Here is an 18,561-nt window from a genome sequence, read left to right as displayed (position 1 = left end):
CAAAATGAGAGTTTTACCAAGTGTATTTGCAGAGGTGACTTTTTCAAGGCTCTCATTTTCTTGCTGTGTTTTGGAGCCATAGATCCAACCTAATCCACAGGCACCTCACTGGTATTTTTAGTCAGCATAAAACTACTCAGTTTCTAACAAATGACTGAAATGGGATTGCATTTTACTTAATCGTTGAAGGACACAAATAATTGAAAGGTTTAGGTATGTTCATAAACTCTTCCCCTAAGGCAGTCAAGATACCTTATGAATTTTATGGATTAACTTCATTTATGTGTAGATTCCACACTCCAAAAAGAACTGCTCTTCAAAAAAGAATAAAGCTGGAGGGAAAAACCCTCCCAGACTTCAGACAATACTATGGAGCTACAGTAATCAAAACAGCATGGTACTGGTATAAAAACAGACATGTGGGTCAATGGAACCGAATAGAGAGCCCAGAAACCCACAGACCTACAGTCAACTAATCTTCAACAAAGGAGGCAAGAGTATACAATGAAGAAAAGACAGTCTCTTTGTCAAGTCAAGTGGTGTTGGGAAAGCTGGATAGCAGCATGTAAATCAATGAAGTTAGAACACTCCCTCACACCATACACAAAAATAAACTCAAAATGGCTAAAGACTTAAATATAAAACAAGACACTATAAACCTCCTAGAAGAAAACATAGGCAAACCATTCCCTGACATAAATCTTAGCAATGTTCTCCTCGTGCAGTCTACCCAGGCAACATAAATAAAAGCAAAAATGAACAAATGAGACCTAATTAAACTTATAAGCTTTTGCACAGCAAAGGAAACCACAGGCAAAGCAAAACAACCACCTACGGAATGGGAGAAAATATTTGCAAATGATGTGACTGACAAAGGCTTAATTTCCAGAATATATAAACAGCTTATAGAACTTAATGACAATAACAACAAAAAAACCCCAATCCTAAAATGGGCAGAAGACCTAAATAAGCAATTCTCCAATGAAGACATATGAATAGCCAATAGGCACATGAGAAAATGCTCAGTATCACTAATTATCAGAGAAATGGAAATCAAAACTACAATGAAATATCACCTCACACCAGTCAGAATGGCCATCATTCAAAAGTCCACAAACAACAAGTGCTAAGGAGGGTGTGGAGAAAAGGGAACCCTCCTACACTGTTGGTGAGAATGTAGTTTGGTGCAACCATTATGGAAAACAGTATGAAGATTCCTCAACAGACTAAAAATAGACTTGCCATATGATCCAGCAATCCCACTCTTGGGCATATATCCTGAGAGAACTCTAATATGAAAAGATACATGCACCCCAATGTTCATAGCAGCACTATTTACAATAGTCAAGACATGGAAGCAACCTAAATGTCCATTGACAGATGACTGGAGAAAGAAGATGTGGTATATTTATATATGGAATACTACTCAGTCATAAAAAACAAAATTATGCCATTTGCAGCAACATAGATTGACCTTGAGATCATCATTCTAAGTGAAGTAAGCCAGGAAGAAAAATAAAAATACGATATATCACTTATATGTGGAATCTAAAAAGAAAAAGAAAAAAGAGGACATTAATGAACTCATCTACAAAACAGAAACAGACTTGCAGACATAGTAAACAATCTTATGGTTACTGGGAGAGGATGTGGGAAGGGATAACTTTGGGAGTTTGAGATTTGCAAATATTAACCACTATATATAAAAATAGACAACAAATTTCTTCTGTATAGTGCAGGAAACTATATTCAATACCTTATAATAATCTTTAATGAAAAAGAATATTAAATATATGCATATATATGCATGACTGGGACATTACGCTATAAAACAGAAATTAGCACATTGTAACTGACTATACTGTAATAAAAAAAAAAGGCCTACTCTTCAACTCATGAGCCTTTCAGCCCATACTGTAATAAACACATCATCTGTTTCCCCATAAATTGTGTCCACCAACAACTCTAGAACAATTCCTGCTTGGCAGAATGTCTGTGCTGAGAGAGAAAAACTTTTAAGTTGGAAAATCTCAGTAGCTTTTCTCCATGTAAAGAAGCCCCAGAAGAGCTCCAGGAGCAATGGCCTTAATTCACAGCGGGGTCAGAGGAGCTAGTGTTAACGCAGGTGAGAGCCGTGATGATTAATTCCAAATCATCCTGCGAAGTCTCTGACTTCAGTGAGCACCTGCTCTTGTATAAAGTGAAATAAAATCATGCAAGGGAAAGCCTTCCTGGACCCAGCTCCCATAGCCAACACACATAAAAAGCTAGCCTGGATGGCTCCTGTGTGTGCTGCCCTTCCTCTGCTGTCTACTTGCTGCACGTTGTCATAAGAGCTCTTTTGTACAGTCTGTCTTCTCAACTAGACCAAAAGTACCATGAAGACATAACTAGTGCTCATTAAGTATTTGTTGGGTGGATGGACAAACACAATAAAGCAAAACACTGTAAAATAAAGCGAACTGTGATAAATGTTGTACAAGAATCACAAGGGATCTACAGTAGGACTCAGACTGGATTCTTGAAGGAGCATTTAAGGTAGGACATGAAAAATGAGTAGAATTTTACAGGCAGAGGTAGGTGAGAGGGCTTTCCAGGTGGACTAAGCTCAGATACCACGGGGAAGGTGGGGTCTGGAAACCCTGCGAGGCATGACCGGTTTTATGCGTGGGGGAGTCATGGGAGATGCAGCTGGAAAGTGGGTAAGGACCAGGCAATGCCAGTTCGAGCAGCTTTGTTCTTTGCCTTTCTTTAGAGGGTGGGAAACACTGAGAGTTTTCTGAGCAGGAAATCTACATGAGGAAGACAAAAATCAGCCACATAAACAACAGCAAAATATTTCCCACAGGCACTGAAGCCACATTCTGAAATGGTTCCATTACATTACAGTCTGTTGCAATTGTCTTAACTTGGGGAGAAATGCACAACCTTTAATTCACATTTACTTCTCTCCAATAAGTTAAACTTAATACCTTGTAAGGCATGAAAGGATTTTTGCAATCAACCTTGAAAGGGTGGATATTTCCCAGAGGTACTGCCTCAGCATGAAGAGGTAATTGTTCTGGGACTTGGTTATTTAGTGCATTGGATACTGATGAAAATACAGTTCTGTGATTGTAGGATTTGGGTATAACACGCACACAGTGTCTTCAGTAGGCTGACATGCTGTTAGCTGTAGCAACTTGTAAGTAACCCCCAGTGTTTGCTTGCTCCCTGGGTACTTGGTACCAACACCAGTGTGTTCTCCACACAGACTGGTGTGTGTGTCCTTTCTCAGACTGTGAAAAAAGAAGAGAATTAGCTCTCTAGCCTTCCTTCTGGTATGTAGGTGAGAGGGGAGACAGATTTTCTCTGTGCTGCAGATTTTTAGTTGAATAAACTCTCCATGGCAATTATGACAAACAGGAAAACAGTGCAAGGAAAACTGTGCTAGAAGATTTGCCTTGCAGGAGTTTGGGATAAATACCCGGATATACACAGGCGCGTGCACACACGCAAATACACACAACCTGTTTGCAAGATATCTTGTATTAACCCGCTAGTGGTTGTCAGTGGTCTTCAAGTTCAGAAACACCCTGTAGGATTAGAGAGGGGAAGCAACAATTTAACTCCTCTCCGGCAATGGAAGAAGCAACCAGGTGGAGCTGGCAAAGCTTTGGGTCTAGAGCCACAGAGTTCAAGTTCAGGTCCTGACTGTGCCTCTTACTTGGGACCTGAGCTTGAGCAAGTCAGCTTACCCCTCTGGAAAATGAGGACAATATGCCTCTCAGGGTTTTGTGGGAGTCAAGTGGAAAAAATGCACGTTAGAGTCCTTTGTAAATTGAAAGTAGGTTGTTTTTAGAGGCAGATGACCAAAAGCTGTGTTGCCACAGGTAAATTAAGCTCTGTTAGTCAATCACTCCTTCATCATTGTCCTTCTGTGGCGTGTGGATAAAGGTTATTTTCTCAAGCCTGGCAAAAACACTGATTAGAAGGACCTACCTTTACAGACTTTTTGATGTGCTTAAAGCTTGAGCTCGGAATGATCCTTTACTAAGTTTGTCTTCATAAACTCTCCATCACACCTCCTAGGTTTCTCTCAAAATATATTTGTTTGATATATTTTTCTTGAGAAATCTTTTATGACCAAGATTTTTATGAAATTATTTAAATTTAATGCCATTTGCAGCAACATGGATGGACCTAGAGATTATCATACTAAGTGAGGTCTGACAGAGAAAGACAAATATCATATATCAGTTATGTGTGGAATCTAAAAAATTACACAAATGAACTTATTTACAACACAGAGACAAACTCACAGAAAAAAAAACAAAGGGGGAAGGATAAATTAGGAGTTTGGTATTAGCAGATACAAACTACTGTATATAAAATAGATAAACAACAAGGTCCTACTCTATAGCACAGGGAACTATACTGAACATCTTGTAATAACCTATAATGTAAAAGAATATGAAAGAGAATACATATATATGTATAACTGAATCATCATGCTGTACACCAGAAACTAATACAACATTATAAAGCAATTATACTTCAATAAAACAATTTTTTTGGAATTTTTTCCTTAAGGCAGCAGAAAGGTATTAATAGCTTTTGACCAAAGATTCAATGTGGTCAAAGACAGTTTAAGAAAAATGGAAAAGAATGCTTTGCAAAAGAATTCGCTACAAAGGAAGAATTAACATGATCGGGTCACTGGTGTCAGGATCAAGGAGAAGGCAGTCATCATCTTCAAATTCTATTTAACGGTCATTTTGTTTCATTAAATTAACATTTTTGTGTAACTTTCTTAAAAATGGGATTTTACTCTAGTTGAACATCGCAGTCCAACAACATTAAGTTTCATATCAAAACTGTTTATGCATAAGTGCTTTTATGTTATAACAATTCTTTCTCATTAGCAACCAGGAGGCAAACGTACAATGGCTTTCTCTAACTGATTAGGAAATTTGTCTTCTGAAGCAACATGGCTTGCCTGGGATTACTGAAAAGATGAATGGAAAATCAGAAGCAGAGTATACAGTCTGATTTGGTCTGCTACATCATTGCTTTACTGTATGTGACATTACCCACTAGTCACTGTTATTAGATCAGGAAGGAGATGACTCAGAAACAGAAATGTTTCTTAGAGTAGAAATATTCGCAGTTCTGCTTCTAAGATTCCAATGTTGCATGAAAAGAATGGCTCAGACAGTACCAGTTTTGCTCAGAAACCCCATCAGTACAGCAAACACATGACCTCAGTGAGCAGCATCTAAATGTTATCCTTTAGTTCTAACCAGCTGGGTTGCAAATGGTTCTCTTTTCCCTGAGGCTCGTGCCAAGGGCCTCTGGGAAGGAATCCTTGGCAGATTCTGAGATGCTCTAATGTGAGCTCTGTCAAGAAAATGGTAACAGCCGTGAGAAGGCAAGGTGACCTGAAGGAATCATTTGAGGTGGAAGCAGAGCAGGTGGCCAAGGAGCTCGGTGCAGAGTATCCACTCAGGCAGCTTTGGGCTCCCCCAGGATCTCTGTGACTTTAGCCCAAGGTTCCCTCACTTCCACCAACAAAGGTCCACCCCAGAAGGACTGCAAAAAGGCTCTCTTCTTGCTTTCTCCAAATGCTCCTTGGAGTAAACTTTTTTATGACTTCTAAGTTCTCCCCGGAATTAATGGTGGGGATGCCGCATTCCCCATCCCTCAAGTCTCTGGGTATTTGCCAAATAATTGTTTTCCTGCTTCCTTCAGACCTGAGATGGACACTTCTTGTGCCGCCTTAAATTTAACTTGCCCTCTTAAGGCAGTCTTATTGCTGCACTTTTGAGATGAAACCCAGAGAGAGATGAAAATGAACCTAAGCAATGGAGGAGAGAGAAAAGGAAAACCTAAGATGTAAGATGGACTAGTTGAAAAGAACCCAGATGAAATGTAAAGATAGATCATTTCATTTGGGCCTTAGGTGAATGGATGGATGATTCTTGGAAGGTTACAAGAAAACAGACTACTTCACAAATAGCTGGGGAAATACTGTAAAGAAATAAACCGTGGTTTCCATATACTCAAAGAGCAGCCAAAAAGATGCAGATGATTGCTTCTTGCCGGTTGGGTTTAGATATTATACTTTCAAACGATTTTGGCAATTACTCTGAAATTTTAATTAGCTCACTTTCTCCAGTTTAATTTTCTGTATAAATCGAACAGATATTTGACCTTTAGCCACACTTGGTCACTGCACCCTGTTCTTCCAAAGTGCCTGAGCATATGCGCTTGATTTCATTTTACCCCCTGGGGGACCAGTTAATTCACCAATTTTTCTAATCCAGTTGGGTGCTGATAAAGCAAATCTTATTTAAGGGACTTTCCAGGTCTTTGTAAAAACAAGACAAAACAAACAGATGAAAACAAATGCCCCCTACAAGAAGGGGCAGGGTAGGGGAGAGTTGATTAGCAGGAGGCAAAAGAATCCTGTGTGAGACTTTTCCCTTTGTCTTTTTAAACCATCTATTTCATGGAAAAATCCTACTGCACCTATCTTGAATAAGTTCAGTCATTCTATGACACTCACACAATAAGCTTCTAGATATATCCTTGTTTACAACTCCAGAAGAGTTGGGTTGGCAATCCAAAATTTCACAGTGATCCAAAATCTCAGGATGCCAAAGTCATGAGCAGATTGAATCCCAGGTCACAGAACTTGTCGCTTTCTATTTCATATAACTAAGAGCCAAGAAGGAATGCTTTCATTTTCTTTACATATAAGGGAGGAGATGCATTCGGGAGTGGGGCAGTGATCTGTGGAAGGGAGGAGAGCTGAATGCATTGAGTTACACCCAGTGATCCAACAACGACCTAATTTAAGGAGAGACTACATCGGCGTCTGCAGCCCCAGAATTGCCTTTTTAAAAACAATCCTCTAAGACTCAAAATAGTCAACGCAGCCTTGAGTACCAGGGTTTAAGAGAATGAAAGATAAAAAGAAAATAACTTTGGAGAGGAAGCAGCCTGTGGTGGGGAGAATGAAACCACAAAACTGTTTTAAGCACAGTGCTCCCCTTCTTAATGTAGACCGCAAATTGTTTTAGCCTGTGATCACACTCAGCCCCCAGGCTCCCAGGAGAAGGAGTTCCATGCTGGCCCAGCCTTGAGTGGCCAAGATCGTCTGGGAGGGGCGTTTAGGAAAAGAGCAGGAGTTCTGACTTCAGTTCTCTCTCCAGTCTGAATGCAATGCAACTCTGTTCCATTCAGACACACAAGGGTTAAAAAAAAAAGTATGCGTTTTGGATACAGCTGGAAGCCATTAACAACTCTGAGACCATCTCAATAACCCAGTTAGAGGATGGGTGGCCTGGCAGAGATCCCGATTCCACGTGTGTAATCACAGACTCTTACCACCGGGCGGGGCTTTCTTTCTACCTCCTACCCGATGGCAAAATCCCCTCTTCCACTGTTCAGTGCTTGCTACTTCCAGCCCATTCCTTCAAGGGCAGCTTCAACTACTAGCAAGCTCTTGGCAAAATCTGCCTCCATAGAAAATCTCCCCTTTAGTTCTAGCTCTGTCCTCTGCTGTCAGAGCACATGACAGCCCTACTTTTGAAGACAGCTATCACTTGCCTCCAAATTCTCACCTTCTCATTGATAAACACCCCATTTCTTCCAGGCAGCCCTCACATCTGGTGGTTTTCAGATCCCTCCCAAGCCTGCTTACTCTTTGAACTGTGCTTATGTTTCAGAGTCCCTTCTAAAGAATACACTCCCATCTTGTCCTCGGATCTAGGACCCATCCTCTAGGACCAAGACAGAAGATCACCTTCATGACCTATCTTCCCCATCCAAGAACCTTCCAACAAGTCTCACCTTCCGCACAGAACACAAGCACCCCAGCCTCCTTCACCCGGCCACCATCACTCCTGCCACCCCCCCACCTCCCCCACCCCCCGCCATTCCCATCTCCATGCTCCCAGCAGCTCCAGCACCGGGGCTCTGCTGCCACAGACCCACCCGCCTTGTCCCAGCCAGTCCCGACCCCAAGACCCATCCCTTCCAGAAGTACCTTTCCTTCCTCCTGTAAAGTTTTCTGAGAGCTTCCTCTTCCCCTGGGCTAGCTCCAGAGCATCTGAAAAACCAGGATTCAAGCTGTTATTTCTGGCCACTGGCGGTGGGTCTTTTCCCAGAGTTCTCTTCTTCAATTAATTAATTGCCTGAATCAGCACAGCAATGAGCCTCTGGTTCTCACTCTCAGCAGGTAAATGCAATGGACGGTGATTGCTCTTTTGGTCTGAGGAATGCCCTGAATTACCTCTTTGCTTTCATTATATGGAGGCAAATCCAGGGTCAGCCCAGGCTCTGGCTTTTAGAGATTAAGTAAATGAACAGTTATGACCTAACAGTCACCCCATATATAAGCTGATACCACAAGGTGTAATTTTGACCTCATTTTGCATTCCCAGCTGTGCCTCAGATCAACTGTGATGTGAAAGCTGGAAAGATAATCAACCCCGAGTTCATTGTGAAATGTCCAGCAGGATGCCAAGACCCCAGGTACCACGTTTATGGCACTGACGTCTACGCGTCCTACTCCAGCGTGTGTGGCGCTGCGGTTCACAGGTGGGTAGCTTGGAGCTACTTAAGAACTAGCAATCAGGGTGTGGGCAGGGAGCCCCCAGTGCAGGGCTGCCTGATTAGCGAGCAGAAACATACAAATTTAACTGAGCATCCTGAATTTTATTTGGCAACCCTGTCCCATGGGATGACCCAGAATCTGTGCATGGTCCTGGATCTCCCTTCAGATCTCTCTCAGACTCCTCTGTACACCTTAATGGGGAGGGGAGGAGAACCCAGTCTTTCATGTTCATGACAAGGAAACCGAAGTTCTTGATAATGTAAAACATTTTTTCCTTGCTTGTAAGTGCTGAGCAAGGAAATAATAGGGATATGACTAAGACAGCCCCAGAAGTTTAGAGAAGAAATATCACTGCTCTGGTTGATGGCCTGGAGACAAATGGGAACAGGAAAGGTGAGAAGGAGAGTGACAGATGGTCCTACCTGGTCAGCTGTTAGTTTAGGATCCAGGAAGGGGGACAGGAAACATGACATGCTTTGGACTATGCCATTGCCTAAATGGGGAGAAGCAAAAGTGACCTTCACAGAATCTTTATGCCTCTTTTGCTGAGGCTTGGAGTCAAAACACAGGGAAATGCATGCTTACTTAATATCCTCGGTAGTAAGGCTAATGTGTCAAGCACTTCACCTGCGTTATCTAACTCAGCCCTCACAGGTTCCCTGTGGGGTATCTACCACCATTACCCACCTGTTAAAGGTGAAGAGTGGTTGAATAGCCTTTCTGAAGTCATGTTACAAGAATCACAGGGGGGATTCGAACCCTATTCTGGCCTCTGCGCTTCTAACCACCATGCAGCACTGCTCTGAGACTTGCTCAAAGTCTATGCTTGGCTGCTGGATACTGGATGAAGTTTCTTAATTATTCAGGCCTCTGGTATCTTTTTCCTTTTCTTTACTTGCATTTTGGTCACTTGATTATCTTAAGAGAAAACAGATAGGAATTTTGGGTACTACCAGTTCTGTGTTTCACAAACAGAACAAGCCTGTTTTCAGAAGGCAGGATTTCAGACAGAGAACATGAGTAGAAAGTGTGTGAGGGACCTTCCATTACTGTCCTGCCAGAGTCCCCCACTGTCAGAACCGGGAAACTGGAGAGAGCACGATTTGGTTTAGAAGTTCAATACTGAGTTTAAAGGATTTAATTTTCATACAATGGATGATAACCAGATGCCTATTATGAGTGATCCACTTGATTCCTTCAAACCAAAGGGATAATGAACATATTTAAGGCATATTTTGGCCCCGTCTTGTCCTGAACTAATTTCTGTATTTAAAGTGGGACCAAGGCCTGGGGAGGAGGGACAGTTCTCCGAGATGGGATGACAGAGTCCATCCCATGCAGAGCACTGTTCATGCTGATTTCTGACCAGACCCACCTTGAGAATGGCAGTCCCAGAGAAGGGAGGGCGGGGTTGTGAAGACGTGCGAGAGAGCTGAGGACTCGGTGTTGGGAGTTGCCTGTGGCTTTTGAACCCTGAGAGGCAACTGTGACCCAGTGGGACAAACCCAGGATTCCAGGTCACCTGGAAGCTGGTTTCAAGTCCCTGCCTTGCAATTTAGAAGTTACAGAATCTGGACTGAGTCCCCCAGCCTGCCTAGGCCTGTTTCTGTGAAGTGGGAGTAAGAGTGTTCCCTCCACCCTACAGCCAGGAGGTCCGCTGGGGGAGCCCAGTGAGATGCTGTTCGTGGGAATGATTGTAAAGTGATGAAGTGCTTTTCTTGTCGAGTCTAATTATCATTTCTCTCCTTCTGAGTTGTTGGGAAGTTGAGGGTTGAAGATTGTTGGCTCACCATGAAGCTGGGAGAGCAGGAAATGGCAACACTCATTCCTGCAGGGCAGGAAGGGTATTGATGGGAACGATCTAAGGACTTTTTCAGCTCAGCTGTGCTGTCAATTCCAGACACCCAAAGGAGCCGTGTTAGGCTCTGGGGGCAAGGAGACGGAATATTGGAGCCTTCACATAGAAGTGAAGAGGTAGACGTGTCAGTTACTGTCACATCTGGATCTAAGACCGTCAACATCCTAGAAATTAAAGAAAGAATTTCCACCCTTTGAGGACTCTTTTTAATGAGTTTAGTTTAGCTGCCCACCTTCCTTCCCTGGCCCAAAATAAAAGGAATAATTTGCTTTTTTAAATGTCACACCACCCTTTGAAATAACTGGAAATATTCTGTGATGTCAAAAATCCAAATTGAAACTGGTCAAGAAAGAGGTTTTACTTCAAAGAACTAGTGGCAATGAAGAAACCAAGGAAAGGAAATCTGAGGCATGATCAGGTCCTGTGAAATGAAAGAGGAGGACATCGACCTGGGAGGTCTGATGCCAGGCCACCTGATGGAGGCGCCGTTCTTGGGGGCTGGGCTGCAGATCAAGGCAAACGTTTTCTTACACTCCCCACTTTCCTATCTCTCAAAGATGGTGGCCGGTTTCATAGCCAGTTGATCTGTCAAACAGTAGTTTTCTGTTTTTTCTTCAAAAAACTTTTTCTCTTCACAGTGGTGTGCTCGATAACTCAGGAGGGAAAATACTTGTTCAGAAAGTTGCTGGACAGTCTAGCTATAAAGGGAGTTACTCCAATGGTGTCCGGTCATTATCCCTTCCACGATGGAGAGAGTCCTTTGTCGTCTCAGGTATGCTCACACCCTGGAGAGCCGCTGCCCTGCAACCGGCACTTGGGTTAAGGGACATCACGGGATGAAATGTGCTCTTTTCCATGTGCTGTTAGTTTTAGTTTATAGCCTGCCTCATTTCATAAAAGCCTGAAGCATTCATTCTTCTGATAATTAGGATCATGAAACAATGAATTATAATTACAGTGATAAATCACTACAAAGTCTGGAAATATTAAAAAGCTCCAATCGCTCATTTTAAATGCACGGCAGCTATCGGTAAGTCCAATCAAACTTTTAATTAAGTGAATTACATTTAATTACTTGGGTTTTTGAACTACTCCTTTAGTTATGCCAAATGTGCCTCGTATCTGGAAGCTTATCCCTTGAGCATTCTGGTAAATGAATAGATGGGGACAGGCTGTTAGAGAACTGAGCTACAATTTTATTTGAGATTCCTTTTTTTAAATTAATTGTTTCACTGTTCAGTCAGTTCTCATTACCTGGCTCCATAGGATTTTATAGATAATCATTTTCACTCTTTTTTTTTTTTTTTTGCCCTCTTCCAAAGAGGTAATGTCAATAAGCTAAGGGACAAGTGTGATTTCACAGTAAAAAGGTAACCAAGTATCTGCACCATCATGACCTGTCTGCTTCCCTCTTTTTATTTCTGTGAATTTCCTGAACCTAACCTTTTATTTTGGAAACTTCTAAATTTACAGAAAAATTAAAAGAACAGTACAATGAATAGCCATATTCCCTTTACCCAGATTCACCAACTGTTAATATTTTGTAACATTTGCTTTATCTATCTATCTACCTATCTATCCATCTATCTATATTTTGTTTGAATGTGTGAAAATAAGCTGCGGGCATGATGACACTTTATCCCTCAATACTTCAGCTTACATCTGGTGAGAACAAAAACACTTTCCTAAATAACCAGAATACCAATACCACACCTAGAAAAATTAACATTGATACAACAATATTAAGAAATAAGAAATACTTCATATTCAACTGTATCCAACTATCCCCAAAATATTCCTCAGAGTAATCTCTTCTTTTTCTTCTTCTTCTTCTTTTTTTGGATCTACAGTCCAATCAAAGATCATCCATTGCATTTAGTTTCATGTCTATTTAGCCTCCTTTAATCCAGAGCTGTCTACCACCACACCTCCATTTCCGGCCCTGAGTAGTGATGACATTTTTGAAGTCCCAGCCAGTCGTCTAGGACTATGTCCCACAATCTGGACCACAAACAAGCCCAGCTATTTCCTTGTGATTGGATGCAGGTTAAATATTTTGGCCAGGATATTATATACATAGTATCATAGCATATCCATTACGTCGTATCACAAATGGCCATATCAGGAGACATAATGTCATTTTGTCTATTTGTTGCTGATGCTAAATTTCCTTACTTAGATAGTTTACAATATCTCTCCATGGTAAAGATCCTTTGTAATTAGTAGCAATCTGTAGAGTGACATTTCAAAATAGCGTGAATAGCTTCTTGCCCCCCAAATTTCACCCAATGGTCTTAACATCCATTGATGATCCTTGTGATAGCAAGAATTATGTCAGACATTGAAAAATTATAATTGTTCTAAGTCTATCATTTCTTTCACCTTTACTAGCTAGTGTTCTTATATAAAGAAGAGGGCTTCCCCCCTCACCTCCAGCAATTTTCTCAAGTACCACTATGAACTCAAGGATTGTTTTTCAAAATACAATATGTCATAGTCTATTATCATCATTATTCTCTTTGGGGCTCACATTTTCCAAGTTTGGCCAGAGGAAGCCCTTCAAGCTTTTGGCATGCCCCGTTAGTGTTTCAGCACAATGCAAAGTTCCATCCTCACCTTGTCCTCCCCCTACTCTGGACCTTGAATCTCCTATTTTCTCCAAAGAGGCTCCACAGTATCTTAAACTACATTCTAGCAAACTTTTCAGGCAACCCCCCAAGATAAAGAACCACGTGACTCTCCTAAGAAGGAACCAACCACCTATGGAAGACCAACTAAAGCAAGGAAGAGAGAAATGTCTCATTATAGAGCAGGCCATCCAGTCTGGATGGTTTTTCGGCACCCCATGCCCCCACCTCTACTCTCCGTTAATCAGAGTTTTAATAGGACTACAATCAGACCTTTTAGGATCCTTCTCAGCTTAAACAATCCCTGTTTCCTCTGGAAATTCCTGTGGAATTCTGCATACCTAGGGTTCAAAGTACACTGGTTTCTGTGTCAGACAGCGGGAGGTTATCAACCACAGTACAGCGATCCTTGCCTTGTAACAAAAAATTCAGAATAGGGGCTATATGAAAATGCTAATGTCTAGAATACAATTTTGCCAGTCATAGAAATATAATGCGTACGTAGGTGTTGACCAAGTAGTTCCTGGCTAAATAACAGGGTTTCAATCTTCGGTACTTAGCCTGAAATCCAAGAATCCCAAGAGAGATTTAAAAGAAAAATTAATTTCAGGAGAACAGAGATGTTTTGGATTTTTTTAAATGAAAATCAGTCTGCTGGGATTATTCCCTATAAATCTCAACTTCCATGTCCCCTCATTACACCTAGTGACATTTAAGCAGAAACACTTTTTGCCAATGATTAGAAAACTGTGTGCTTCTGCACTGGCGAGGATTCCCTTTGGAGAGCGCCCTGCAGCGTAAGGGTCTCAGCTGACCAGGGGCCAAGGCTTGCTCTGTTGTCCAGAGGCTCACAGTCCAACAGGTTTCACTGGATCAGGACACAGTCCTCCTCTGAGGCTCAGATGCCTCCATGACCTCTCTCTAGGCTTTTTATTTCTAACTTTCACGTGTGGCTCTGCATCTTGGATCAATTCACTTTGGCGGCTGGGAGGGGGCAGGAGAGGGGCCCTGTGTTTTGGGTCAGCACAGTCTCTCCACAGGGCAAGGAAAGGAAAGGTAGAGAGGACCTCCTGATACTGCCCATTTACTCTCTGAGCCACATTTCAGAAAACTGAGCTCAGAATAAAATAGAAACAGGGAGAACCACAGGATTTTCGATGTAAGAATAGAAGGAGCCTCTACAGTATGTCCCTGCAGCGCTGTCTGTGGATAAAGTGAGACCCGCAGCCAGGGCGCCCTCCTTGGGTCTGAAACAGCCTCAGTCCCTGTCCATCTGGAGCAGGCCCGGACCAGGGCAGGGGACCTGGAGGCTTCCTGCCCCAGGTGATTTCCATGAGATGCAGTAACTCAGGTTAGCCCAGACAGTTCCCTCCCCGCCACCCTGAGTGACATTTACAGAATAAACACCAGAATAACCTCTTTGCGTCTCTGGTGACATCTGGTTCCAAAACGTCTCAACATTTTTTCCCGTTTAGATCCCCACAACTTTGTATAGTAAGTTGGTCCGTATCATTAATCCTATTTTCTGAATTAAAAAAAAGTCTCAAAGACTGAGGCAGTTAATTAATGGTGAAATAGAAACAGAAACCTAAATGTTCTTGCTCCCAATGCCAGGCCTTTCCCGAGACCCCGTTACTCTGTGTGCCTCATGAATGCAGTCCCTGTGCCAGCAGGACCTTTGATGAAATCGAGCACTAGATTCTGTCCTACCCCTGCCCCCTCCCCACTTGACACTCCTCACCATCTCCTGTCCAAGCCCAGCCTATAAAAATGTCCCCTCAGGATATATATGCATGACTGGTACATTATGCTGTACGCCAGAAATTGACACATTGTAACTGACTGTACCTCAGTTAAACAAAATATATATCCCCCAGGTTGAGAGCCAACATGCTTTCATTATCAGGTCTCAATGTCAGGTAACAAATATGACCCCTCCCAAGGGCATCTAGATTTTAACAGAGCTCCAAGCACTAAGGTAACTCCTCAGTTATACTTATCCGGCATCTACTTCATGGCAGACACTGCTCTGGGCCCTGGGGATTCAACAGCCACCCAGTGAGACAAAGTACCTGCCTCAGGGGGCTTCTGCATTTCGGTGACACTTTCTGCATTCCTATGACAGTTTCCATTTTGTGCTGGTGGGATTTCAGGCAGCACCTCCTGGCAGAGGAGGACCACAGGCAGCAGCCTTCTCAGGCAGTGGTCAGACCAGGCTTGGGACTTGCCTACCCACCCGGGACCGTTTTTCTTCTTTATGCCTCCATTGTTTCCCTGGTAACATGTGAGCATTCCTTCTCCTCGCCTGGCATCTAAACTTTCTCTTCCTGGGTGGGCAACCAATGGTTATTTTCAAGGCCAATTTCTATTTACCTACTTTCGAGTTTCTCTAGTGCCATGGACTTCAAATGGATCCCACAGGGTCCATGAAAGTGAGAGGTCATCCCTCACTCATAGCCAGCTGGTGAGCAGAGCTCTCAGCATCCGGAGGAGAGTGTGCGAGCATTTTTCCATCCATCTACGAACCTGATTCAACATTCAGAAAGTCACATGTCTGAAAAATTCTCTCCCATGTCACATCTTCAGGGGCAAAATAAGGGTTGCTAATGTTAACTCTGAGGCATGGACATTTTATTACTTCCTTTCTAATATTAATAAAACAGGCAACACAGGAAAACAAAATGCCACTTGACTTCCTCGTTGTAATTAACAATTCCGCGAGGGGTTGGGGGCACGTGGAGACTGACTGATTTCAATGAACTCAAGAGAAATAAATTGGAAGGAAGGAATCCACTTATCAAAATGCAACAATCTAAAACCTCTAGTTCTAGAAATAAATCGTTTTCTTTTTTCTTTTTTCTTTTTTTTTGCAGAAGGTAAACCACAAAAAGGTGTAACCTACCCATCGACTCTTACATATTCATCATCTAAAAGCCCAGCTGCCAAAGCAGGCAAGTGTCCACATGCGATTTCATCTAAATCTTCTGATTTCGTAAAACAGGCAATATTGTGTTTTAGGAGATAGTGTAGAAATTAGCATCATAACCAGTCAAGCTTCTCCGACTCCAGTAATATTTTAACAGATGCCAGGAACATGGGCACGGAAATCAGTGGGATGAAGAATGAGGTTTCCTTTTGTTGTTGTTTTTGTAATTTCGAGATTATCTGTGAATTACAGAAGGACTGTTGCCTAGAATTTTATTGTACTGTTACTTTAGAAGATGACAGGACATTCTGTGTGAAAATATTCCCTGGCAGCTGAAAGGAAAAGACTATCTCTACTTAGGGATGAAATGAAGGGAAGCAAAGAGGATGATGTTCCTTACGTGATAACAGCAAGCAGCTAATCTCCACAACCCAGGCCAGAGAGACACTGTGAGGTTGTGCCGACCCAGCTTCCTGGGAACCACTAAGCGGGTACAGGCAGAATCCAGGCCAGGAAAATACCTTTGTCTAGGTTTCTATATGAAAGCAAGAACTGTGCTATGCATTATTCTCTTGGGGCGGGGGTGTACTTTGATTTCCCAAGCAAAGAGAAGCTGTGAGTTGTTTTATGATGGAGCTTAATATTGCTTCCAGAAACCTGATGAGCTAGCTGATTTTGTTTGTGTACTGAAGGTGAATGTGATTTAAGAATAGGCAATAGAAGCTAGTGTTTATTGAGCTTTTGCTGTGTGCCAGGCACTGTTCCAAGAGCTTTACCTGATTATGGTATTTACTCACCCCAACAATACCGTAGGTTTGTACTGTTCTTAGCCCTAATTTACAGTTTGAGGAAAATGCACCACCAGAGAAGTTTAATAACTTGCCTTTTGCCACATAGCAAGTAAGCAGCAGAGCTGAGAATCAAATCCAGACAGTGGCTCCAAAACCCCCTCTCTACACCATGACCCTGCATTTCCTTATGCTAATTACAGTGTATATAAGGAATCCTGACTTGAGGAGCCTAGCGTTCACATGCGGAATTTCATTTTTCCCCCTCAGTTACCGCTCCAGCTGTATCTTTAATGACTTCTTAATTATTCCAGTTATCTAGACCTGTTTTTGTCTGTTTGGTTTTTTATGGAAATCAACTGTTCCTTAACCCGACCCCACTCACACACTGGCAGCAGACGGTGGTGCTTCCTGGACCACTTCTGAGATACCCCTGGTCCCCTTCTGGTGTGGGCCCGGGGAAGAGGACTAGGTGACAGAAGTCTCCTTAAGTGGCTGTCCAGTTGGTGGGGGGAGAGTGTCCCTGGCCTCTCTGCTGCCTCCTCTAGGCCAAGCTCTCGGAGATTTCTGAGTGGGTCTTATGTGCGGATATCTGGGGCAGGGGGCCATGTTCAGCTTTCTCCTGGCTCCATCTGGCTGGGCCTGAAGTCTGTGGCTTCAATCCCTTCTCTGAGTTAGGGGCTTCATTGCTGGGCAGCAGCCCTCAGGCCAGCTCCCGGCACCCTGCCCTCTGCACAAGGTCATGGGAATGGCTGGGGTCCTCCTCCTTTTCTTCCCTCCTGGGGCCCGAGGAGAACGAGGATGGGGTGAGGTGGCCTTTCTTGTCCATCTCCCCTCACCTTTGGCTTCATGAGCCCCTTCAGGATCACCCCTCTTCCCCTCGAGCAGCACTCCTCCTCCACTTCAGAAACAGACCCTCTGTTCAAGGAAGCACCCAACTTCAGGGACCACACAGAAAACACACCCTATTTTTACCCGGAGAGGGAGCATAATTCTTGACTCCCCAAACTCTCTCCAAGCTCCACTCCTGAGTGCACCAGGTGGGCCCGTGGTGCTGTGGCTCAGAGAAGTCGGTGGGAATGAGAGGCCCCTCCCCTCCCTGCAGGTCCTGCCATCCTGGTGAGTGGTTCTCTGGAAGGCCCTGCATCTGGCTTGGGGAGGACAAAGCCTGGGGAGAAAAGGGATATCCTCTTACCCTGAACGCTGCTCTTCCCCAGTGGCAGCTACAGACCCTCCCTTTCTTCTGGTCCTGACCTTCTACCCGCTGGCCTGGGTCAGGTGGGTGAGGGACAGTGCAGGTTCTGCTAGGATGGCCCCCCTCCATGGGAAGCTCAGGGGCACCGCTCCGACTGGCCCATTCAGCACTCAGACTCTGAGCGGACCGCCTCAACGCAGGTCAAGTTGTTGGGGAGGGGGTGGAGGAAGAGAAACCAGCTACGGCCAAATGACAGCCTCGATTACAAAATCGGTTTGGTTTCTACGTCCCCTTGGCAGAGATCCTTTCCAAACTCCTCTGTCTAGCCTGGGCCCCATGCGTAGCACCGTCCACCCCCAGCAGGCACCTGCTCCCTGTGCCCGCCTCGCTGACGTCCAGGAGGGGTCCGGAGGACCCGGGATGCCTTCTCACTCTTTGCTGCTATGTAATTTTAAAATTAGCAAAAGCCATAGTTAGAACATTGGGCATTGCTACTGTCACCTGCCCTCTTACCAAGCCACCTCCTCCTCCGGTGACACTCTATCAGCCTCCTGTCACACAAACA

At 43.5% G+C, this 18,561-nt stretch overlaps 1 protein-coding gene across 2 annotated transcripts in view; it reads left to right on the top strand.

The window, feature by feature from the left end:
* The window catches only part of VIT (vitrin), a 91,536-nt gene that overhangs the window by 35,759 nt on the left and 37,216 nt on the right, over positions 1-18,561 (top strand). For both annotated transcript variants that reach the window (XM_072937930.1, XM_072937928.1), the window contains exons 4-6: positions 8,430-8,586; positions 11,099-11,232; positions 15,961-16,038. In XM_072937930.1, the coding sequence (XP_072794031.1) occupies positions 8,430-8,586; positions 11,099-11,232; positions 15,961-16,038 (369 nt within the window). The remainder of the gene's footprint in view (positions 1-8,429; positions 8,587-11,098; positions 11,233-15,960; positions 16,039-18,561) is intronic.

This window comes from Vicugna pacos, chromosome 15 (assembly GCF_048564905.1).
Source record: "Vicugna pacos chromosome 15, VicPac4, whole genome shotgun sequence".
In the NCBI taxonomy this organism is placed as follows: domain Eukaryota; kingdom Metazoa; phylum Chordata; class Mammalia; order Artiodactyla; family Camelidae; genus Vicugna; species Vicugna pacos.
Note: the sequence above shows the minus strand (reverse complement) of the source record. Positions and strands in the feature narration are given on the sequence as shown.